This window comes from Glandiceps talaboti, chromosome 23 (genome assembly GCF_964340395.1).
Source record: "Glandiceps talaboti chromosome 23, keGlaTala1.1, whole genome shotgun sequence".
Taxonomy (NCBI): Eukaryota; Metazoa; Hemichordata; class Enteropneusta; family Spengelidae; genus Glandiceps; species Glandiceps talaboti.
In genome coordinates this window covers 9,483,100-9,505,828 of record NC_135571.1, presented here as the reverse complement: position 1 = coordinate 9,505,828, position 22,729 = coordinate 9,483,100, and the positions used below count along the sequence as shown (strand labels likewise).

General features: G+C 36.2%; 1 protein-coding gene across 12 annotated transcripts in view; it reads right to left on the bottom strand.

Annotated features, from left to right (window-relative positions):
* The window catches only part of LOC144452938 (CUGBP Elav-like family member 1), a 79,052-nt gene that overhangs the window by 2,814 nt on the left and 53,509 nt on the right, over window positions 1-22,729 (bottom strand). For 5 of the 12 annotated variants that reach the window (XM_078144156.1, XM_078144164.1, XM_078144163.1 and 2 more), the window contains 9 exons: window positions 21,639-21,714; window positions 20,313-20,453; window positions 17,073-17,180; window positions 14,876-14,968; window positions 9,522-9,626; window positions 7,557-7,706; window positions 5,818-5,877; window positions 5,030-5,176; window positions 4,429-4,593 (listed from right to left, as the gene is read on the bottom strand). In XM_078144156.1, the coding sequence (XP_078000282.1) occupies window positions 4,466-4,593; window positions 5,030-5,176; window positions 5,818-5,877; window positions 7,557-7,706; window positions 9,522-9,626; window positions 14,876-14,968; window positions 17,073-17,180; window positions 20,313-20,453; window positions 21,639-21,714 (1,008 nt within the window). In that variant the 3' untranslated portion in view covers window positions 4,429-4,465. The remainder of the gene's footprint in view (window positions 1-4,428; window positions 4,594-5,029; window positions 5,177-5,817; window positions 5,878-7,556; window positions 7,707-9,521; window positions 9,627-14,875; window positions 14,969-17,072; window positions 17,181-20,312; window positions 20,454-21,638; window positions 21,715-22,729) is intronic. The other 7 variants (XM_078144159.1, XM_078144167.1, XM_078144162.1 and 4 more) reach the window with 4 other exon arrangements.

The following is a 22,729-nucleotide window of genomic DNA, read 5'->3' as shown; positions in this document are numbered from 1 at the left end:
AAAACAAAACACAAACTTCACAATGCACAGAATAAATAAAAATGAAATGACAACACTTGGAAGACAACATAATCAGTTCACAAACCAAACTCCATTTAGCAATTCAACTTAGAATTCCAAACATGGAATTCATTAATTTTCCCATTAGTATTACAAATGACAAATTTTAGAAATTGAATTCAATAATTTCTTGACTATCATACATTTCGATTGTAGATTATTTGTACATATCAAATTAATTAATTGCTGACCAAAAAATTGTAGATTTTTTTATTTCTTTATGACTGATGTATTATTTAGTGATTGACAACCATTTAAAAAAATAAATATTTAGTGATTGGCAATTGCTTTAAAAACAACTATTTGGTGAAGGGCAACCTTTCAAAATAATAATTTAGTGATGGAAATCATGTAAAATAAGAACTCAGTGATGGAAGTCATTCAAATAAACAATTTGGTGATGGGCAACCATTCAAAATGATACTTGAGTGACAGGCAGCAATTTGAAAAAACAACTATTTAGTGTTGGGCAGTCATTCAAATGGGCAACTGTAAAATAATAACTTAGTGATGGACAGTCATTTAAAATAACTATTTAGCTAATACCTTAATCAAATTGTAATCATAAAGAAATTTATTAAACTAAATAAACTTCTTCAATAAAATTACAATGATTAGTATTAAAAAATGTTAAAAATAAGTATTTTAAGGTGAAGTTTGATTTGTGACTGTTGCACACAACATCTAAATCACAACATATAGCAAACATACACATCACAACACTGCTGCAAATAACACATAACTCACACTGAAAACTCTTCAAAAACATGGTAGGTAACACATGGTATGTGACATTCCTCTTTCTGGTACGTATCAAACCTTTCTCATCCTCACCGCAAACTCAGAAATAAGACGTGAACATTCCGAGCAGTTGTAATAGCGTACTTAAAATGTATTTTGGATATGTTTAGGCTACGATAGGTATGGTAGATATACAAAAATCACTTGTTAAGGACACCATATTCAACAAGTCAGTAAATCAGTAAATCCTTTATCCCAATTTATATTATGAAACCTATAGTTACGACTAGCAAATTTCAACTTATAATAGATTTGAAGATTCAGAATACTTTAGTCATAGCCTTAGTCTGTTTACATCATGATCTGTTTTTGCTTCACAGTCTCACAAACTGCTTGTATTGCTAGTAATGGCAAATGATTAATGTTTGAAAATTATAAGCTCAAACTGATTGGTTTGAAAAATGCAGTCAAAAATGATTGGTCGCAATGGGGAGTGATAATGTACATCAGCGTAAATTCACCATATTTAAATGAAGTCAATATGTAAATGTTCCCTCATTGAGATGAACACAAAAGCAACATAATTTACATAGCAAACCATATGTAATATCTACAAACAGTCACTGGAGATGTGGCTAAAATAATCGTTTGCCATTACTAGCATTATAAGCCGCGATGCTTTACAAACCTCATGATTTACATTTGGTGATAACAACATTCAACATTTCAAATTACTGGTGAACATTATTTCGATTTGGTGGTTAAGAAATTCAAGTATTATTTTTGGTGGTTACAATTTAGATAGTAAACATTAGTATTATCTAAAGTTTGATAGTTTTTTGGGGTTATTGCTGTAGAATTTAGATATCACATTGTTGTGTAAAATGATTATAGTCACTAGCTATGGTTGGTAGCAAACATTTGCATCCTCACAGGTACATATTTGGAGTTTAACTTTGTTTGGATATGCCAAAAAAATAATTGTTTGGTTCCAGTTACCCAACCCTAACCTTTTTTTAGGTAATTTGAAAAAAAGTCTTGTGATCAAAACAACATGGCAGAATACATTGTGTAGCACACACTATTGTCTGCATATCATACAGAAAGTGTGAACACATTGATGAGAAATCTCTGTTGACTTCTACGTACATTGTAACAACCTGAACTAGACCAAACAAATAAATTTCCTACCTACCCACCCCATTTTGAAATTGAACGTTATCGGAACCACACAATTTTTTTTCTTTGGCCTTACCGATGTAGCAGTTAGACTTAGAGATATACTTAGTAGTTGAGTTGTGTAACACAACTGTAGTCGTTAGCTGTAGTTGGTGACAAATCATCACAGATTTCATGGTTTACATTTACTGTTGAAGTAGTTGTACTGTAACTGTAGTCATTAGTTATGGTTGGTAGCAAACATTTACATGACCACATAGTCAATGGTTAACATCTACTTTTGTTTATAGCTGAGTAGATTAGAAATACTAGTTATCACTGCAGTTTAGCAGTGATGGTTTGCAATAAAATAGTTTATAGTTACATACATTACATAGCAGAGCTATTTACTTAACAATAGTTGTTATCACTGCAGTACAGCAATGTTATTTAATGATACTTAAAATATAATTATAGCTGTGTAGTTATTAAAAGGGACACAAACTCAGTTTATGCTGTTTTGGGCAGATTTTGTTGTTGTATATATTTAGAATGGTATTTGCAGTATTTTATGTACTGAAGCACCACTCACAATTGACTGAACTCAAACCTGGTATTAAGATATAACTCATAAATGATCCGATGACATAATTTATCATACACATCAAAAAATGTATACGAAATCCCAACTATGCAATCAACTGTTCTAGCAACACCAGAAGGCATGTATTGACATTAAAATTATACTACAATACTTTAGTTGAGGTTTTATGCAAGTATTTTCACTATTTTCAGTAAAAGGTTTATAAACTCAATTTGTGCCATTTTAACAATATCTTACTTTAAGATGTGATTCGTTTAAAGTGCTGACAGTACAGTTAAAATAGTTTAAATATAACCTGGCAAGTGGTTAACAATACATTTATTACTATATGGTAGTTATACCTTTGTTGGTTCAAACTTGATTACAGTTTTCTTGCTTCACAAACTCTACTTCCATCCAAAGTAATTATCAACACAGCATTTACAGAGAATTCTTTGTTGTATCTTGTTGTGGATTTTTCTTTACCATTGTACGAGTACTATGCAGTTTTGTTTTGGAATTCTGTTTTGTGTTTTATCGATGTGAATTGTCATTTTAATTTCCCATAGTGGAATCAATAAAGTGTTTCTGACTCTGATTCCGATTCTGATTGATTATAATTCTGATTCTAATTCTAATTCTAGTTCTACTTCTATGTAGCTACCAAACTTTTAGTTACATAAATACACACAGGACAGGGCCCAGGTGGAAATAAACTTTTAGTTACATAAATACACACAGGACAGGGCCCAGGTGGAAATAGACTTTTAGTTATATAAATATACACAGGACAGGACCCAGGTGGAAACCAACTGTTGTGGTTTCCTGGCTACCCTGTTTTAAAATAAATATGTTTACTACTACTACTACTACTACTACTACTACTACTACTGCTACTACTACTATTACTGCTACTATTACTAGAACATTTTCTGCCATATTTGTACACACAATTTTTCATTTTCAGGGTTTATCCTTACGCTTGGTAGTCAGATTTCGCCAAGTGAACTGATTCAGCTCAAGTTTTCAATTGATTTCCTTCAGTCTAACAGATAACCAACCACCTTATAAAATGGGTAATCTAAATCTAATGTTTAGGACAATGAAATCTATGTGTCCTGTACTACTGCTAATAGGGTAGTCTATGTGTCCTGGACTACAGCTAATTTGGTAGTCTAGATACAATGTTTAGTAGTCTATGTGTTCTGTACTACTGCTAATAGGGTAGTCTAGATACAATGTTTAGTAGTCTATGTGTCCTGTACTACTGCTAATAGGGTAGTCTAGATACAATGTTTAGTAGTCTATGTGTCCTGTACTACTGCTAATAGGGTAGTCTAGATACAATATTTAGTAGTCTATGTGTCCTGTACTACTGCTAATAGGGTAGTCTAGATACAATGTTTAGTAGTCTATGTGTCCTGTACTACTGCTAATAGGGTAGTCTATGTGTCCTGAACTACTGCTAATTTGGTAGTCTAGATACAATGTTTGGTAGTCTATGTGCCCTGGACTACTGCTAATTTGGTAGTCTAGATACAATGTTTGGTAGTCTAAGTACCCTGGACTACTGCTAATTTGGTAGTCTAGATACAATGTTTGGTAGTCTAAGTGCCCTGGACTACTTGCTAATTTCAAGTCCATGTTTAGTACATAGTAGTCTATGTGCCTTGGACTACTTGCTAATTTCAAGTCCATGATTAGCACAGAGAAGTCTAAGTGCCCTGGAGTACTGCTAATTTCGAGCCCGGATGTTGCAGAAACTCAGTCTTTCCATAAATTGCAGTTTGGCCATCTCTATACCATGCTGTTTGAAGAGTGTCACGATGACAAACATCATAAGCATGCTAGGGGAGACACTTACAACTTACTACATAAAGACTTACCGTCACTTGAATCAAATGGCAGGCTGTAGCATCAATATTAATATGGTTTGTTGGCTTCTTTGGAACGTTTCAACTGAACTTTTAAACGTTTCATACCAATCTGGAAACCATGCATGGCATTGATGGCAGCTTGAGCTGATACTGGGTTATCATAACTTACAAACCCTGTCAAAAAAAACATCAAAATAGATTCCAGTTCCTGTATCATTTCCCCCATAATAGTTATGTAACAGCTCAAGGTGGTGCACAACACACCATGGTAAATCATCTATGCTCCAAGTTCAGAATTACTACTAAAGATAACAGGGGTACTAAGCTCTCTTGTAAATTCTGTTTCCTATCTGAACAGGATGATGTGTGTTTTGAGACAGCTTTTAATTTGGATGGGTTCTCTCTTAACAAGGTAACAGGGACACTGAGCCCTCTTGTAAACTCTGTATTCTCTCTGAAAAAGGTAAGCCCTCTTGTAAATACTGCACTTGTGACAAAATAATGAATACTGAGCTCTCTTGTAAATTCTGTGTTCTCTCTGAACAAGGAAACATGTGACGGGGGTGGGGGTGGTGTTTATAAAGTTAATAAATCAGTATGTGATACTTACCAAAGCATTTACTAAGGTTTGTTTGCTTGTCAATAAACACCTTGGCACTAACCACATTACCAAATGGTGCAAACGTCTGCATCAAGTCTTGGTCAACAAACTCCGAGGGCAAATGATAAATGAACAGGTTCGCGCCTTCTGGACCTGCTGACAAATTATAAAGGATAAACTTTTGTTATAGACACCGTTCAAAGGTCATCAAAAAATACTAGTTTTCTTTAATGATGCAGCTTCAAATCAGTTTTGGGAAAAGAAGAAAGAGTTTTTGTTTAAAAAGAAACAAATGGTTCATTCTTTGATTCCTGATTTAAAATGTTTTTCTCGGGCGCTTTCATTGGCCGCCTTACAAAATAAAATGATATCTTATAAAACTCTCAAAATACACAAATGAATAGAAGCATCGAATAAATAATTAATCTCTCTATGGATGGATTGATAAATACTAAATTGCTTGGTTGGTTGATTGATTGGTTGGGTGGTTGATAGATGGGCAGGTGAATGGATGGATGGGTGGGTGGGTGGGGGGTGAGTGAGTGAGTGAGTGAAGACAACTGGGTTGTATGCTAAACAGACATGTAACTATGGATAAACAGAGTTTGATTGATTGATTGATTGATTGATTGATTGATTGATTGATTGGATTTATTGATTTATTGATTGATTGATTTGTTGGATGGATTCATTCATTGATTCATTGATTCATCGATTGAAAAGTGGTGGATAAATGAATCCTTGGATAAATGACTCAGAACTAGACTTCCAAAATGTCGAGAAAAATATCTACTTGCCTTCTTTCTGTTTGCCAGTCTGTTGAAGAGAGTTCATACCAAACCCATTAGGAAACTGAGCTGAAATTTAATATTACAATAAACACAATTAGAGAAGCAAGCATAAATAAATCTATCACAAAACATTCAGTGATATTATTGTCAAAACTTTCAATAGCTAATGGTACTCTTTATGTGTACATGAAGATTACCATTCTTTTTGTTTTTGATTATTTTTAAATGTCAATTACTATGACAGAATCCAAACCTACACGAGTACACGTAAGGCATCAAGAGTAATTAGATATTATTCTCCAATATTTGTCTTCATTCAGCCATGGAAAATATGAGTGACCTAAGGAGCCTTGTCACTACGAGTTGCAAGACTCATAGTGACAAACCCTTAGGTCATGAGTATTTTCCAGCTGAATGAAGAGAAATATTAGGAAATATTACAATTAAACCTCCTCAAGCATTTATGAAAAATCAGGAAAAAATAATGGTGATTTGGAACGTTTTGACTTGTATTTCGAGCACCGCAATACCAGTGACATAGACAAGGGTTGTCGTGACGTCGAACAACCAGGGTATATATTAATCCATATTTTCTGTTCAAAGACAATACATGTAACTTGGCTTGAGTATGGTATAATAAAGTGTATTTATGTAATCATCTACAAAGGTTATAACATACAAGCAGTTCAATGTTATTTTAGCATTGAGCTTTCGATATGTTTTGGTAGACGATTTATGTAGTTCTCCAGAGAGCTCCAGGCCCTAACAATTTACCTGTATGTAACAATATTACACTGGCTAGTGCCTCCAATAACTACTAGTATTTTATAAGTGTTATCCTGTAGTGTACTCTGCGATTCCTAACCCTATTATCACAGTCTCCTTCATCTTACCTGACTTTTAAAAGAAGTTATGTAACATTAACATATATATATTGGATCAAGTGTTCTACAGTCTTGGCAATCTCTATGGTGATGTAGCTGGACTTAGACAAATACAGTGTACCACAGCTATTAATCTGTACACAAAGATGTTAACCCCTTGGATGTCATGCTAGTGTACACACTATGACAGCAGTGAGGACTCTGGTGCCATGCAAGTCTTTTCATACAACACACTAAGTATTAACCGTGTGAATGCCATACTACCATACTATATACATGTACATGTACACTACATTTGTATTGTGGCAGTGAAGGTTCTGGTTCCATGTAAATCTTCTCATTACCAACACTCTTAGACTAGCAATGTGAATCTCTTGATATGTTTTCACCACGTACTGTTTCTAAAACTTCTTAAAAATCGTCTTATGGGCATAAAGCAAACATAATTATGTAGGTGGTGTAGTGACAAGTTTAAATCTTGAGCGAAAGCTTGGTTTGAATCTATCACCATGTTAAACTGTACTACTTGTAACTGGAGTATCATTTTTCAATCAGACAACCACAATATAATCACTGAAAAAATTTAAATACCAGCAATTAGACATTGTAGATGTTAAACAGTGGTTGACATGATCCATAAGTAGTACAGAAGCAGGTTGAAATCATGATCATCACAGAGGGTGCTGATGTTTGGGCGTGGAACCAAAATTCAATTTCATTTGACTTATCGTTTGACTTACAGCTACAAAAATATGTTTACCCACAGGTGATGCAGGGTGTATGATATTACCGTTATTGTACCAAACAAAACATTTTTAAAAAACATTCCACTTGCAGCTAGTGTATCTTTTAAGGACTTACCTGTGTATTGTTGTATTCCTGAGTAAGCCTGTGTTAGTGCGTTTAGATCTACACCAGAGCTTACGTTGGAATTTAACCCTGTTGCACCCAAGCCATTCAATGCTCCTGCCATACCACCGACACCACCAACTCCACCAACTCCACCAAGTCCTGAAGAAAACAACAAGTTACATTACAGACAGATTCATGCAAAGAACAGTATGAAACATACCTAAGACGGTGAGAATGAAGGCATCTTCATGTGTCAACAGTAGGGCTGAAGGGATGTCCAATTGTGTGCAAGTTCATTTGACACGCCACTGACAGACACAGTTTCTAGTGAGAAACCAAAATTTGGTGTTCTCTTATCTCTTACTAATACTATGTGGTGATACACAAGAAAGGCCAGTTTTTCTCATTTTGACTCACAACAACAAAATTTGGCTATCATAATAGAGGGCATACTTAGTCCGTATAAGCACAACTTAAGGTTGAAGAAATTTCCATATATGGACATATGAATGTAAGTCCATATAAGGATCTGACCTAGTTTCAAGGCCTGTCCATATATGGACATGGTGAGTTTGAACTTAACATTTATAGACATAGAAGATCAAAGACCTGTCTACATTTGGTAACAATCATGCAAACTTGTGAAATGTGCCCATATATGGACATGCTGAAGTTGAAGTCCATCCATATATGGATAATAATGGTGCAGACTTGTTAAATTATAGACATGCCCATATATGGACATGATAAAGTACCAGTACACATCCTGTCCATACATGGGTAATACATGTACCGTAATTCACGACAGAGATATGCCAATTTATGGACATGGTGAAGTTGAAGTCCTGTCCATTTGCAGATGGGAGGTTACAGACCTATCCATATATGGACAGTCGAATTCAAGTCCCAGTCCATATAAGGGCATAAGTTGTTTTGAAAATAACAATTTTGATTGTCTACAGGCATACAACAGTCCAGTTACAAAGATTCATTGTTCAACTACTTCTACACATACGACAGAATGTGATGATCTTTTTAGTGAAATGAACTTTCATGATAAAGACAATCAGATATACATATATAGAAGACAGAGAGAGACACATGAGTTCTTGTCTTTGCTTCCTTACATACCTAAAGGCAAAAACAAAATGCACTTTAAATTGATAAATCAAAATTACATACACTTTTAATACCTTCATATTGGGAGTGGTCACATTATGGCTTGCTGATACAGAGTAAATGAACCTTCAGTATGGTTGATGTGTTATGTACAGTGAACACAGTAGTGTTATATTGTTGTAATGTTCTGTACTTACAGCAGTGTGTATATTTGGATTTTTGGTTGGCAAGTGGGTATGTTTAACTGATAGAGTCATGGTACCTAGACAGTGAAGTAATACTGAGAGCAAAACCCTACACTGTAGGAGGATATATAGAGACGGGCCATTCATTCTGGACAGATAGTTTGATATCGGATGGTTACTGCACCACAGTAATGCTATGGGTAAATTGGGGACTTTGATTTAACATTAGGGGCTATGAGTGTCAAGTAGCACAGATTGATACAAGACTTTTTACGTCATGGAAAAGACATATGGAGGACCCCATAATCAGTACACATTGGTGGTTTGCAACTAAGCTGTTGTAAGGGCTTGTTGGTACGTTCCCTGTAAGGTCAGCGGTATATTAAGGATTTGTTCATGTTGGTAGGGCCGTAAGTACACAGAGCTTGCCAGTCGGCTATTGTAATGGACCCATAGGTGAGTCATTGAGTACTTCTGAGTCCTAGGTGGGTAATTAGGTTTATTTGGGATTTGTAATTGATAGGACCGGTGGTCACCCATAGATAGGGCAGTGGGTATATTAAGGATTTATTGGTAGGTAAGTTGTAGTGGACACATTGACAGCTTGTATTAAGGCCGACTCATAGGCGAGTCCTGGGTATATTAGGGACTTGTAATTGATAGTAGTCACCTGTAGGTAGGGCAGTGGGTGTTCCAGTTAACCCTTGTAGGCCAGCAGCTAGTCCGGATGCCATTGTACTAGCAGTGTTGCTAGAACTGGTACCACTAGTATCTCCTACAACGAAGACAAAGACACCACATCACAACACAGAAACATTACAAAACAATACCACAATACTATCCTCACAATTCTACATCTTTGTTTAAAGTAGAAAGTGCCTCAAAATACCAATTTCTCAGAAATTCAGTTTTTTAAATCTCGCAAAACACTGCGATATAGAAGCTTGTTCCTGGAATTTTGAAATAATAAAAGAATAATTTTGGGATCACCATTTTGATGATCTTTTATATTCCATACAGTTGACATAGTATTTGGTGGCCATTTTGAGTTAATTTTGAGATTATTTTAATGTTTGGTGGCCATATTGGATGGCGGCCATATTGGATGGTGGCCATATTGGATTCTAAAATTGGTTAACTTTGATATCATTTTGACTTGTATTTCAAAAATGTATATGTGACCACTGATTCTTTTTCATGATTTCAACTTAGGATGAGTTGGAGATTTCTTGAATAAAGTGAAACCAAAAGTGTACAATTTTTATTTCTGAGGCACATGCTACTTTAATAATGATTGATACTTAACATCTATCTGTACAATACATGTATGTTTTGTGTCATTTGGGTCTTCAAGAACCAGATAATACATTTCCCGATGTCAGAAATAGCAAATTCCATTCAGAAAAGCAAATATTTGCATTTTGATGGAATTAAAAATAGAAGAGCAAGCTTTGTCTGTGGAGACAGGGGATTGAAGAGGAATGACTGTGTTTTAAGTAGATCGCTTGTAAAACTGTAAAAGTGCAAGGTAAATAAAAACCCCTGTCCTCACCTGAATCGATTCAAAACCAATTCAAACTGAATCGATTCAGTTAAATCAGTTTGAAACCAGTTTCTATCCCCATGAAACTGAGCAATGAATATGAATTGATCAGATTCACTTTTGCTTTCGTGTCCATTCTGAACCGATTTACTTTGAATTAGTGTGAAACCACCACCAACCCCCATCCTCACCCTTACCCCATATCCCTCACCTTCAACCCACCCTCAAGGTGGTTTCAAACAAATTCAACTAATAAGTTAAAGCCAAATTTAGAGTATGTGGGGACAGAAAAACTAATTTCAATTTGATTTTGAACCGATTCGCCATTTCCACATGAGGACAGACTTTGTATTACACCTTAGTCTCATCCTATACATGTTACAATCATCCCCAAGGGTATAGTCAAATGGATTTCTCTAGAACACAATTCTGTTTTCACCACCAGCAGTGATAGTTTGTTATTTGATAGTTGATATAAATATGATGACGTTATTGCATCCCTGCATCATTTACTTCCAGATTGAAGGTTGAGTTTTGTAGTAAACTCAATGAAGTAACCAATAAAACTACCTGTTAGTGTCTGATGGATTACTACTGACATGTGCTGTTCATCCCTTCTCCATGCAGCAGGAGATTTTTGATAGAATTTGTCCGTTTGACTATACGTGGAGAGAGATTGCAGAAAACAACTACATGTATAGTAACTAGACTAATCACACCTCAAAGTAATCCGGCCTCCGAGTTGCCCCTTGAACTTATTACAAGCCAAATGGAACAATTGGACTTTCGACAGTCGTTGGTGCCTTTTTTGCTACATTTTAACTAAAACTAAAGTCGCGCCTCACTCCGATCCAGAGCAATACTACAACCGCGTACTGATCAGCGAGTGCGTGCCTTCGGCAATTGCAGTTCCTATCAGTAAGCATTAGTATTCAGTGCTATGGATCGAGGTAATGACTTTGTTTTAGATGAAACGTAGCAAAAAAGGCACAAACGACTGTCAACAGTCTATGAAACAATGTGCAGTAATTGATTTATCCACTGCTTATGAATAATGCAGGTATTATGTCGCTGCTAGAACAGAGAATGTCAATGAATATTTATTTTACTAAAGAACTAGCTAAGAGTATTTACTGTAATGTGTATTTGATTATATTTGGTTTGCTCATATTATTATTATCAGGTGATTTAAGGTTACCACTAGCAAGCATAATGACCACTCCCTTACTAAAGCAAGCAAAGACACCTTGTTTTTAACATGGAATAATTAGAATGCAAAGAGACAGTATAGATGAATGGACAAGACAGGTAAACAGACAAGACTGGTGAATGAACAAGATGGGTGAACAGACAAGATGGGTGAACAGACAAGACAGGTGAATGGACAAGACAGGTAAACAGACAAGACTGGTGAATGAACAAGATGGGTGAACAGACAAGACAGGTGAATGGACAAGACAGGTAAACAGACAAGACTGGTGAATGAACAAGATGGGTGAACAGACAAGATGGGTGAACAGACAAGACGGGTGAATGGACAAGACAGGTAAACAGACAAGACTGGTGAATGAACAAGATGGGTGAACAGACAAGATGGGTGAACGGACAAGACAGGTGAATGGACAAGACAGGTGAACGGACAATACAGGAGAATGGACAAGACTGGTGATCGAGGGAGCCAGTCCACAAAGACATCAACCAAATGTCTAGAAAGTACAACATAGTCACACACACACACGCATGCACGCACGCACGCACGCACGCACACACACACACACACACACACACACACACACACACACACACACACACACACACACACACACACACACACACACACACACACACACACACTTTTAGGTACAGCTACAAACACATACAACTACTGAATGGAGATGGAAACATTTCAATAAAGATATGACAGTGACTTTGGAATGTCAAATTGCAAACACATTAACAACAAGTGTTGCTAACGACAACTTGACTAGGTTGAGAAGTAAAAATATACATATTAAAAGTTGTGTTTTTTAACAGGAAAGTTTGCCACAAAACTCATGAGCAAAAACTACAGCCACAAATACAGTATCAACAATTTGATGTGGAATTTCATAAAGAAGTTGTCAGGCAAACATTGACATGTGCTCAATGGCAATGAGAAGAAACAAGAAACACACACAGAGACCATGCACGGATAACATATCAATAAACTACTTTCACAAACAGACATTGACAAGGAAAGGAAAGGAAAGGAAATATGGTTATAAAAAGATGAAGAATCGGTAGGAAAATAATGTAAACCCAGAAACTTTCGCTACAGATTTATTTTCACTCATTTCGCCTACAAACAAAAATGTGAAAATAAATAGTGGCTAAAATACTTTCTTGTGTATGAAACACAGAGTGCATGGCTTAGAAAATTGTCAACATTATTTGTTTTTTAAAAACAATCTAGGTTTACAGTTACTAAAGTGTATGATAGTAGAAATGATGTTGCCTTGGTGTTTCATTCATGGAATATCGTATTTTTAACACAAAGAGAGACACATTTGAACTAAAGACTAACAATAACAGACAACACACACAGCAGAATCATGTCCCCAATCACAATATAAATTAAGTGATAAAGCCGTATTATTCTTTTGCAGTGCACTACAAACAGGCTTATGCTGAAAAAATTACACATTAACTTGATGATTTTAATGGCTTCAATTGAAATGTTTACTTTGCAACTGATAATCAACATGGTAACTTGTCTACTCTTATATGTACATCCCCACTGTGCACAGTACCTATATAACTGTTTATTTTGAATTTGAAGTTATTGAAGTTGAGGGTGTGTGTGTAAAATATGTTATGTCACACGAGTGAGACACCACGGCAATATCATTTGTGCTGTAATACGAAGATTTTGAAAAGTAGGGAAGACATGGGTAGAAACATATTACGATGATAGTCAAGTAATTGCAATGAGTAACACTGAAGTAAAGCATTTTCTCTATGAGCTGCACTCATTTATAGCATTCATATCAAGTGTAAAAGTATACTGTTTCAATTGGTTTATTTACAAGCCTAGCATGTGGCCTTTCAAATGTGGTCAATTAGCAAATAAAACAGCATACTTTTACACTTGATATAGATGATGGAGGTACATACAGAAGATGCTTTACTTTGGTGTTATGGGTTGTAATGCATTATTTAAAGCAGAAAGGTACAAAAGAAGTATTCACGCATAGAGAATCAATCATTTGTTGAACGCAAAGAGTTGAATTTTAACAGACAAGTCTGCGAGCTGCAGCCAATTCATAATGTCATCTTTAATAAGCATAGAGCCAACTAAGATTCATGCCAATATAAAGTATAGTCGATTTTCCGGTTCCAAGATGCATTGCGCAAGAGGACGTCGCTTGTGTTGTTAGATTTAGTCTTGTTTTGTCTATATTACATTTGAAATAACATTTTCATCAGGAAATTATGGCAAGACATGTTGCCCTCTTTAATTATGGGTGATTTTATAGAACAAAGACTGAACGCCATCAATGACAGAGTGATTTTACGGGTAAACCCAGGGTACCGTCATATGACAACCATCCCCCTAGTAGCGCGTGCAAACCCCTCCGCGCATACAGAATACATGGCATTGTACGGAGAGACGCGCAATGCATCTTGGAACCAACAACAGGTCTATACATGCACATGTTTAACTATCATTTGACAACCTGCCATATTCTGGTTATCTGACGTCCTTCAGCATGCAAGGACACCCCAGATTGCATAAAAAAGGCCAACATGTTATCAACAAGATGGTACTGCATGAAACAAAACTTGCATTACCATCTATGAAAAATCTGAACTGCCAAGTTTTAACTGGCTGTGGCCATATAACTGCATGAAAAGATAATTTTTTGAAGTACATGTATTGTCCATTCAGGCCCTCATATTGCTGTCTTGGAATAGCACTACTAGTGGCCAAACTGTAAAATCTTTTGTTTTTCTGATAACCAGCATATAGCATATTATTAGAAGGACAGTAACATACATGACATGCACCTAGTAACTACAAACATTAATCTGATAGTAAAACCTGTCATTTACATTGGACCATAATTTGAGACAAACAAGCCTTTCAAACCTGTGTGTGTGTGTGTGTGTGTGTGTGTGTGTGTGTGTGTGTGTGTGTGTGTGTGTGTGTGTGTGTGTATGTATGTATGTATGTATGTGTGTATGTATGGATGCATAGATGTTATGTATGTGTGTGTGTGTGTGTATGTATGTATGTATGTACATGTATGTATGTATGTATGTATGCATGTGCTATAAACAAACATACGGTATGTGTTTGTCTGTCTCTATATGTGTACATTGGTCCATCTATACATATCTAAGTATGTGTGTCCATCTGACAATGTCTACATCTGTATGCTAGCACAAACAGACAACAGTGAAGTGCAAGTGTATAGAGTGTAATAAAAGTGATATATCACCTGTCAGTGCTGATGTTCCACTGAGTCCCTGTAAACCTGTGACTAGACCACTTGGCAATGATGTATTGGTAGTGCTAGATGTTGCTGTAGTACCTAGTGTTATGATATAGAATGACAAACACATCAAACTGTGACGAAGACAGGGTGCCAAGGTAAAGCAAACATTAAACAAGTCCATGCATGGTGAAATTCAAATTTTGTGACAAGTTTGTCTGCTCAGTTAATGTTGTGATTATAACGCCTTTGTAATCAGTACTACCGAATGTAAGTGTCTATAGTACCAGACGTTTGCAGTACCAAATGTAATGTCTGTATTACCAGACATAATGTCTGCAGTACCAAACGTACTGTCTGCAGTACCAGACGTAATATCTGCAGTACCAAATGTAATGTCGGCAGTACGAAATGTAATGTCAGCAGTACCAAATGTAATGTCTGCAGTACGAAATGTAATGTCTGCAGTACCAAATATTGTCTGTAGTACCAAATACTGTCTGCAGTACATATAATTAATGTTACATGTGGCACCAAGTGTAACGAATTAGTACAGAGTCAGTGCTCCATGTAGATATTAGGACTGTCATATACAGGTCACTTGTGGTTGAACAATACACAGAAATTGACAGAAACCTGCACATAATATTTCATCACATGAATAAACATAATTACACACATGTATAATTTGTATACTCTTTAAATATTATAACATAAACCATAGAAGTTAGACTAGACTGTAAGATACGTCGTGTCACTCCGACCCTCCTCTCTCCCTGATGTGTGAGGGTGCCTCGTCACGGCGTACCTTACAGACTAAAGTTAGACAAGTAAGAGAAAAAAAAAAATCTGCCATCATCCGCTAGAAAACAAGGGTTAGTTGCTAATACAGTGAATTTCACAATACCATGCAGCTTTTCTGTTACTGTAAAACCACACAGAAACCAATAAGAAAGTGGACATGCTACACTTTAAGATAGCAAGATTGAATGAATACAGTTTCTTGCTACATAGGGTGTTTAATGCTAAGAAAATCATTGGCACCCAAAAGTCTGCATAGAGTTGCAATACATTTAACAAGTTTATTTCATTTAGATTGAATGTAGCAAAAAATGCGATCTTGCTATTGAAGTGTGGCATGTCCAGTTTCTTGTTGGTTTCTGCGTGGTTGTATTAAACAGACAAGCTGAACGGTGTTGTGAAATACACTGTAAGTTTCCTGTAAAAAGACAGTTTGTGCATACATATATTATTAGGCAGAGGGAAGGCTGTGGGATATGCAAAGCAGTTATTATTGTTATTCTACTAATAGGAGAAAATTCTGCATTCTTCTCAGTTATCTGTTAATTAAACGATACATCCACTACACAGAACAGATATCTATACAGACATAACACACATGTAAACATTCAAATGCAATATACACACAGCTAGGAAAGAATGACAGACATAAACCAGAACACAGAGACAATGTTCACAATTTGAAATCATAAACAACATATCGCTGCCTACGCCTATAAGTTATTTGAACATAAAACTGAATGTCAGAGGTCAGGGGTCAGAGCACCAGCCGTACTGACAGGTATGGGAGATGAAAGACATCAACGGTGAACAGAGAAATTGAAACAGATAGTTGACTATGACAGAAACTGTAGCACAACATGCAATCACACTTGTACAGCAATGTGTACAGGAATGACACACCTGTACAACGATACATCGTGAGTGATGACATGCCTGTACAGTAATGTATATAACATTATGACGCACCTGTACAGCAATGTATGTACAGGGGTGACACACCGTTACAGCAATGTATATGGGGTGACACACCTGTACAGGAATGCATAAATGGTTATGGCACTTGTACAGGATTGCATATAGCAATGACACACCTGTACAGAAATGTATATGGGTTCACTTCACGTATACAGCAATGCATACAGGATGACACACCTGTACAACAATACATACCAAGTAGCAATGACATGCCTGTAACAGTACTAGAAAGTGTTTTGCAGCATTACAAGCAGTGGCACAAGCAGCAATAGCAGAGATCCAGGAGATCTCACCAGCAACAGATTCCTATTTAGAACATGCATTATTAGCCATTTAGCATTTACAGAATTGCAGGAACACTAGCATTACCATGGCAACAGGCTAGGTTGGTGGGCATGTGTGGAAGTGATGTTTCTGAACTCACCTGACGAGGGCAGTGTATTTCCTGTGCTAGCAGACGTGTTGCCAGTACCTGCTGCTGCTGCAGCTTGTACAGCAGCTTGTTGCAGCTGATTGGCTGCAGCTACCAACGCTGCATGGACCACAGAAGCAAACAGAGAGTGGATAGTGTCAATGGAAAGAAAGGTGTGATATTATGTGATACCATAATGTATGCATGTGTTTGAAATGACAGCATGTGAGTGTGTGTGTGTGTGTGTGTGTGTGTGTGTGTGTGTGTGTGTGAGTGTGTGTGTGTGTGTGTGTGTGTGTGTGTGTGTGTGTGTGTGTGTGTGTGTGTGTGTGTGTGTAACTGACTGTGTATGTCTGAATTGACTGTGTGTATGTGCATCTGTGTGTGTGTGTGTGTGTTTGAATTGATGATATATATGTGTGTGTGGGTGAATTGGCAGTGTGTATATGTGAATTGACAGTGTGTACGTGAATTGACAGTGTGGAGTCTAGTGTATAATGTGAATTGACAGTGTGGAGTGTTGCATCATTCATTCAACCAGCACAAACCAGGATGTAATGCGAGTGTCGTATTATTGACAACAATATCACAAAGTCAACGATTACAGTTTTAAAAGTTTAAATGCATGCAACGGTTGGAAATATCACTATGCCATTCCTTTCACTGTTAAACCAGCAGTTACATCACTTGAAATAACAACAACACAGAGATCACACGACAAGGATAGATAATTAATGTCAATCGCCGAGAATGAAACATTTGACAGACACACCACTAGAGTATGGTAGAACACAAACTCAGACTTCAGTCCTAAATCAACTTAAAACAGACGTAGAACTTGTGATTTATAAATCTGCTGTTATTGACGACAGGAGAACTGACTAGTAGCTATTACAGACATAAAATATTGGATAGGACGAATGGATAGGCAACTAGAGCTTAGACGACACAGAACTGAGGAATAAACAATTAGTTAGATTGTATCGACACAAATTAACAGTGGAAGGGTTGAGACGTTCAGTGAAAAGTCGATTTAGGACCAAAGAATTGACAAGACATCATGGATATACAGTCTAGACTCTATAACAATTACCAAATGTTGCTCAATCAGCAATTAATGTTTTACACATAACAATGACACATTCTGGTACATACGTCTTCAAGCATACAGTACTATACAACGTACATATGACTAACATAACATTAGAGTGAATGAAATGTACAATCGCCAATACATACGGACATTATTATTACAAATTTATTTCTACAAAATTATATGATAGGAAAAGTTGGGGTCAAATAAAATACTAGAGGCAGTTAAATAATAATCATAATTTATCGAGATATTGAGGATATAGAAAACAGTTTAATTTTATTTGGGGTCATTATTATTTATTATTACTATTATTACTTTAGTTGCCATGACAAACATGAACTTTTCCTTGCATTGACAGGAACTACAAAGACACATTACATTGAAGGGGCACAAGCTGAGTTTATAAGCGTTTTATTCATGTGAAAATACTTACATAATAACCTCCACTAAACTATTTTAAAGAGATGTTAATGTCAATGCATTCGGTCTATAGCATTACAATTGTCTTCTGGCATTGTTAGAACTGTTGATTGTATAGTAGGGAGTTCCTGTACATTTTTTTATATGTATCATAAATTACATCATTAGATCGTTTATGGGTTATATCTTAACACCAGGTTTGAGTTCAGTTAATTACAAGTGTACTCCAGTAAGTATAATACTGTGAGTACCTTATAAATATGTAGTATAAACTACACATGTAAACTCAGCTTGTGTCCCTTTAACACAAATTAATCAATTATTATACTATTAGGGAAAAGCAAGGGTTACTGAACATACAAATAACACTCTGGTAATTGTGGCATAAGTTTTCTAAGATAGACACAAACTAAAACTATTGTCACAACATGTTGATACAACAGTGATAAGCTATTGAATGGACGCTGGTTTAATTATAGTCTCAGTAGGGAGGTGTCACTGAAAACTAGTTCCATAAACTTGCAGTGTACTGTTTTGGGACTTCCAATATTTACACTATCTTGATCACAGGGTGATTAGATTCACACAACAGAGGAACCGGTATCATAACCTTGTGAAATCTACCATATCAATCAACAACAAATTTAAGTTTGTGTGTACCCTAGTAAACTGAAGCCTTGATTTGATTACCAGAGTTGTACATACAGTTAACAGCGATTACATGTTAATAATACAAATACATGAATATTAAATATTCAGAGACAAAACAGGTACTACACTACACTACATATGTGTATGAACAAATAGAGATACGGAAGGTACTGTACGAGTTCAAGAATGTACATCTCAGTACAAGAACATTGAGAAACAAAAGGGATACAACAACTTTGTGTTTATGAATGTATAAACAGTACACGAACATACAGGGACAAAGCTGGTATTAAACTACATTGTACATGGGTGATTATAAATGAACAAATACACTGTATGTGTTTATGAATGTAGATCTTCGTATATGAACATAGAGAGACGAAAGAGGTACTGTATGAACATGGAGAGACGAAAGAGGTACTGTATGAACATGGAGAGACGAAAGAGGTACTGTATGAACATGGAGAGACGAAAGAGGTACTGTATGAACATGGAGAGACGAAAGAGGTACTGTATGAACATGGAGAGACGAAAGAGGTACTGTATGAACATGGAGAGACGAAAGAGGTACTGTATGAACATGGAGAGACGAAAGAGGTACTGTATGAACATGGAGAGACGAAAGAGGTACTGTATGAACATAGAGAGACGAAAGAGGTACTGTATGAACATGGAGAGACGAAAGAGGTACTGTATGAACATGGAGAGACGAAAGAGGTACTGTATGAACATGGAGAGACGAAAGAGGTACTGTATGAACATAGAGAGACGAAAGAGGTACTGTATGAACATAGAGAGACGAAAGAGGTACTGTATGAACATAGAGAGACGAAAGAGGTACTGTATGAACATGGAGAGACGAAAGAGGTACTGTATGAACATGGAGAGACGAAAGAGGTACTGTATGAACATGGAGAGATGAAAGAGGTACTGTATTGTACATGTACATCACAGTACAAGAACATAGAGAGACAAAGTCGGTACATGTGTGTGTACGAACGAATTAAATAGGGAGGTGTTATATGTGTGTCTCACTCAGCACAGCTACATGCAGAGACAAACTAGGCACTGTGATTGCTGCCTACCTGATGTAGACAATCCTGACATAGCAGCACTACCTGCTAATGGTGTGTTTGTACTCCCTGTAGCTGATGATGCAACTTGTTGTTGCTGTTGATTTGCTGCTGCTAATGCTGCCAACTGAGGCAAACCCACGGCACTTAGGGCTGTCAGAAGAGATGGAACACATCACAAAGAATGTAACCAATGACAACACATGACCACAACAAAAACAAACAACTCAAAAAACAAAACAAAACAAAACAAAAGAGGTCCAAACAAACAAAACAAAACATAATGGTAAGGTGAAAATAAACAAACAATGAGCAAACTGCAAACATTATACAAATATTAACTTGTGTGTCAGCATGCCACAAGTTTTGTTGGTGAAATCACACGTACACAGTGAAACCTAGAAAGGAAAGAGTTCGCATGATCAACTTTGAAGAATGCAAAAGATGTTGGGTACGATGATTTGTCACATGCGTGTCACATGATTTGGATACTTGTACGACGTGATGTTGAAATAAACACCATACTTGGGTAACCACCACACTGTAACAACTTTTCACAACACATGACTACATTTGTACACAGTGAATCACTCGTATGTTGCATGTACATCACATGATTTACAAGTGTTGTGCAAAACATGTCACGTGTAATAGTACACTATCCAGTGTTGTTGTACAAAGTGATGCACTCATATGTCACATGCATATCACATGATTTGCAAGTGTTGTACAAAACATGTCACATGCACATCACATGATTTGCACATGTCACATGTCATAGTACATGTACACTATCAAGTGTTGTACAACGTGATGCAGTCACATGATATGCAAATGTTGTACAAAACATGTCACATGTACACTATGTATATAATAGTGTTGTACAAAGTGAAGCACTCGCATGTCACATGCAGATCACATGATTTACAAGTATTGTACAAAACATATCACATGTAATAGTACACTATATACAGTATTGTACAAAGTGATGCACTCATGACACATGCACATCACATGATCTGTTAGGATTGTACTAAACATGTTACATGTAATATCATATACATGTACTCTGATTAGGCTGTACAGTGTGAAGCACATGCATACCACATGATTTGGGAGTGCTGTATAACAAAAATCACTCGCATAACACATGATTAAAGAGAATTGGACAATGTCACACAGCACATGGTCTGACAAAGTTATACAATGTGAATACCACATCACATGTACAGGATAAATGTATACTGTATTAGATTCTGCATGCACTAGTATAACAAGAAGAGACAAATTTAGATTCTGGGCAGGACTTTGAAAAATAGTGAGAAATGAGATTCTTACCTGCTAACTGTTGTATATTGTTGAATGCTGGCATGTTACCAGTCGCAGCTGCTTGTTGCATTAATTGAAATAATGCCTGGAGATAGAAAATATACCGAGAACTACTTAATTTATGTATCTACCATACAGTTGTTAGTACATCACACATGGACTTTAAGACTTGTCATTTTCTAAGTAATTCACATCCAAAAATTCTTTACAAGTGAATTTAAAGTTTGTACTGGACCAAAATACTTGGAGTCCACAGGTCTTCTTCACGGATGTGAAGTAACACGTTGTTTATGAATGTGTACGTGACTTCAAAATATTGTCCTATACAGGTGGTAAAGTGTATCGGCTCGCGTCTCTGTTTAGCGATGGTTCTAATGTTCTGATATAAATGGCTTCATTGATTTTCCCTAACAAAACCAGTCTGGTTCCCAATCCAGGTTGGCAACATTCTCCATGTCAATTCTATGTCCAAGACAGTCTTTTATGGATGTGATACCACCTGTCTGGGACAATATTTTGAACTTCAAGTTATGCATGTCTAAACGACACATGACTTCACATCCTTGGACGAAGACCTGAAGATTAGGATTTATCCAGCTACGATTTATCTCAGTATTTTGGTGCAGTACAAAGTTTTCATTGTGCGATCGTCCCTAACGCCTTGATTATTCAAGATGATGTGTTCCATTTTGTAAGACTTTCTTGAAGTTCTCGAAATCCTTGAACTTTCGTGCATATGAACCCTATGGTTATGAATCATGCACCAAATATAAATAGACAAACACAAGAAATGAACAGCCACAAAACAAAAATCACTCAACACAAGTTTTGACACTTGACTATTTTTATAACAAGATCACAAAAACAAACAATGGAGCTAAATGTATATATGTTTCGAAAGTTATATTCCAAATGCTTTTTGAATGGGACACTGACCATATTTGGAATTCATGTATCCTTATATGGAAGTTACATTCTTAATGTTTCCCTATAAGGACATTGACCATATTTCCAGTTAATGTATCCTTATATGGAAAAAGACATTCTTAATGTTTCCTTATAAGGACACTGGCAGACCATGTTTAAAGTTAATGTATCCT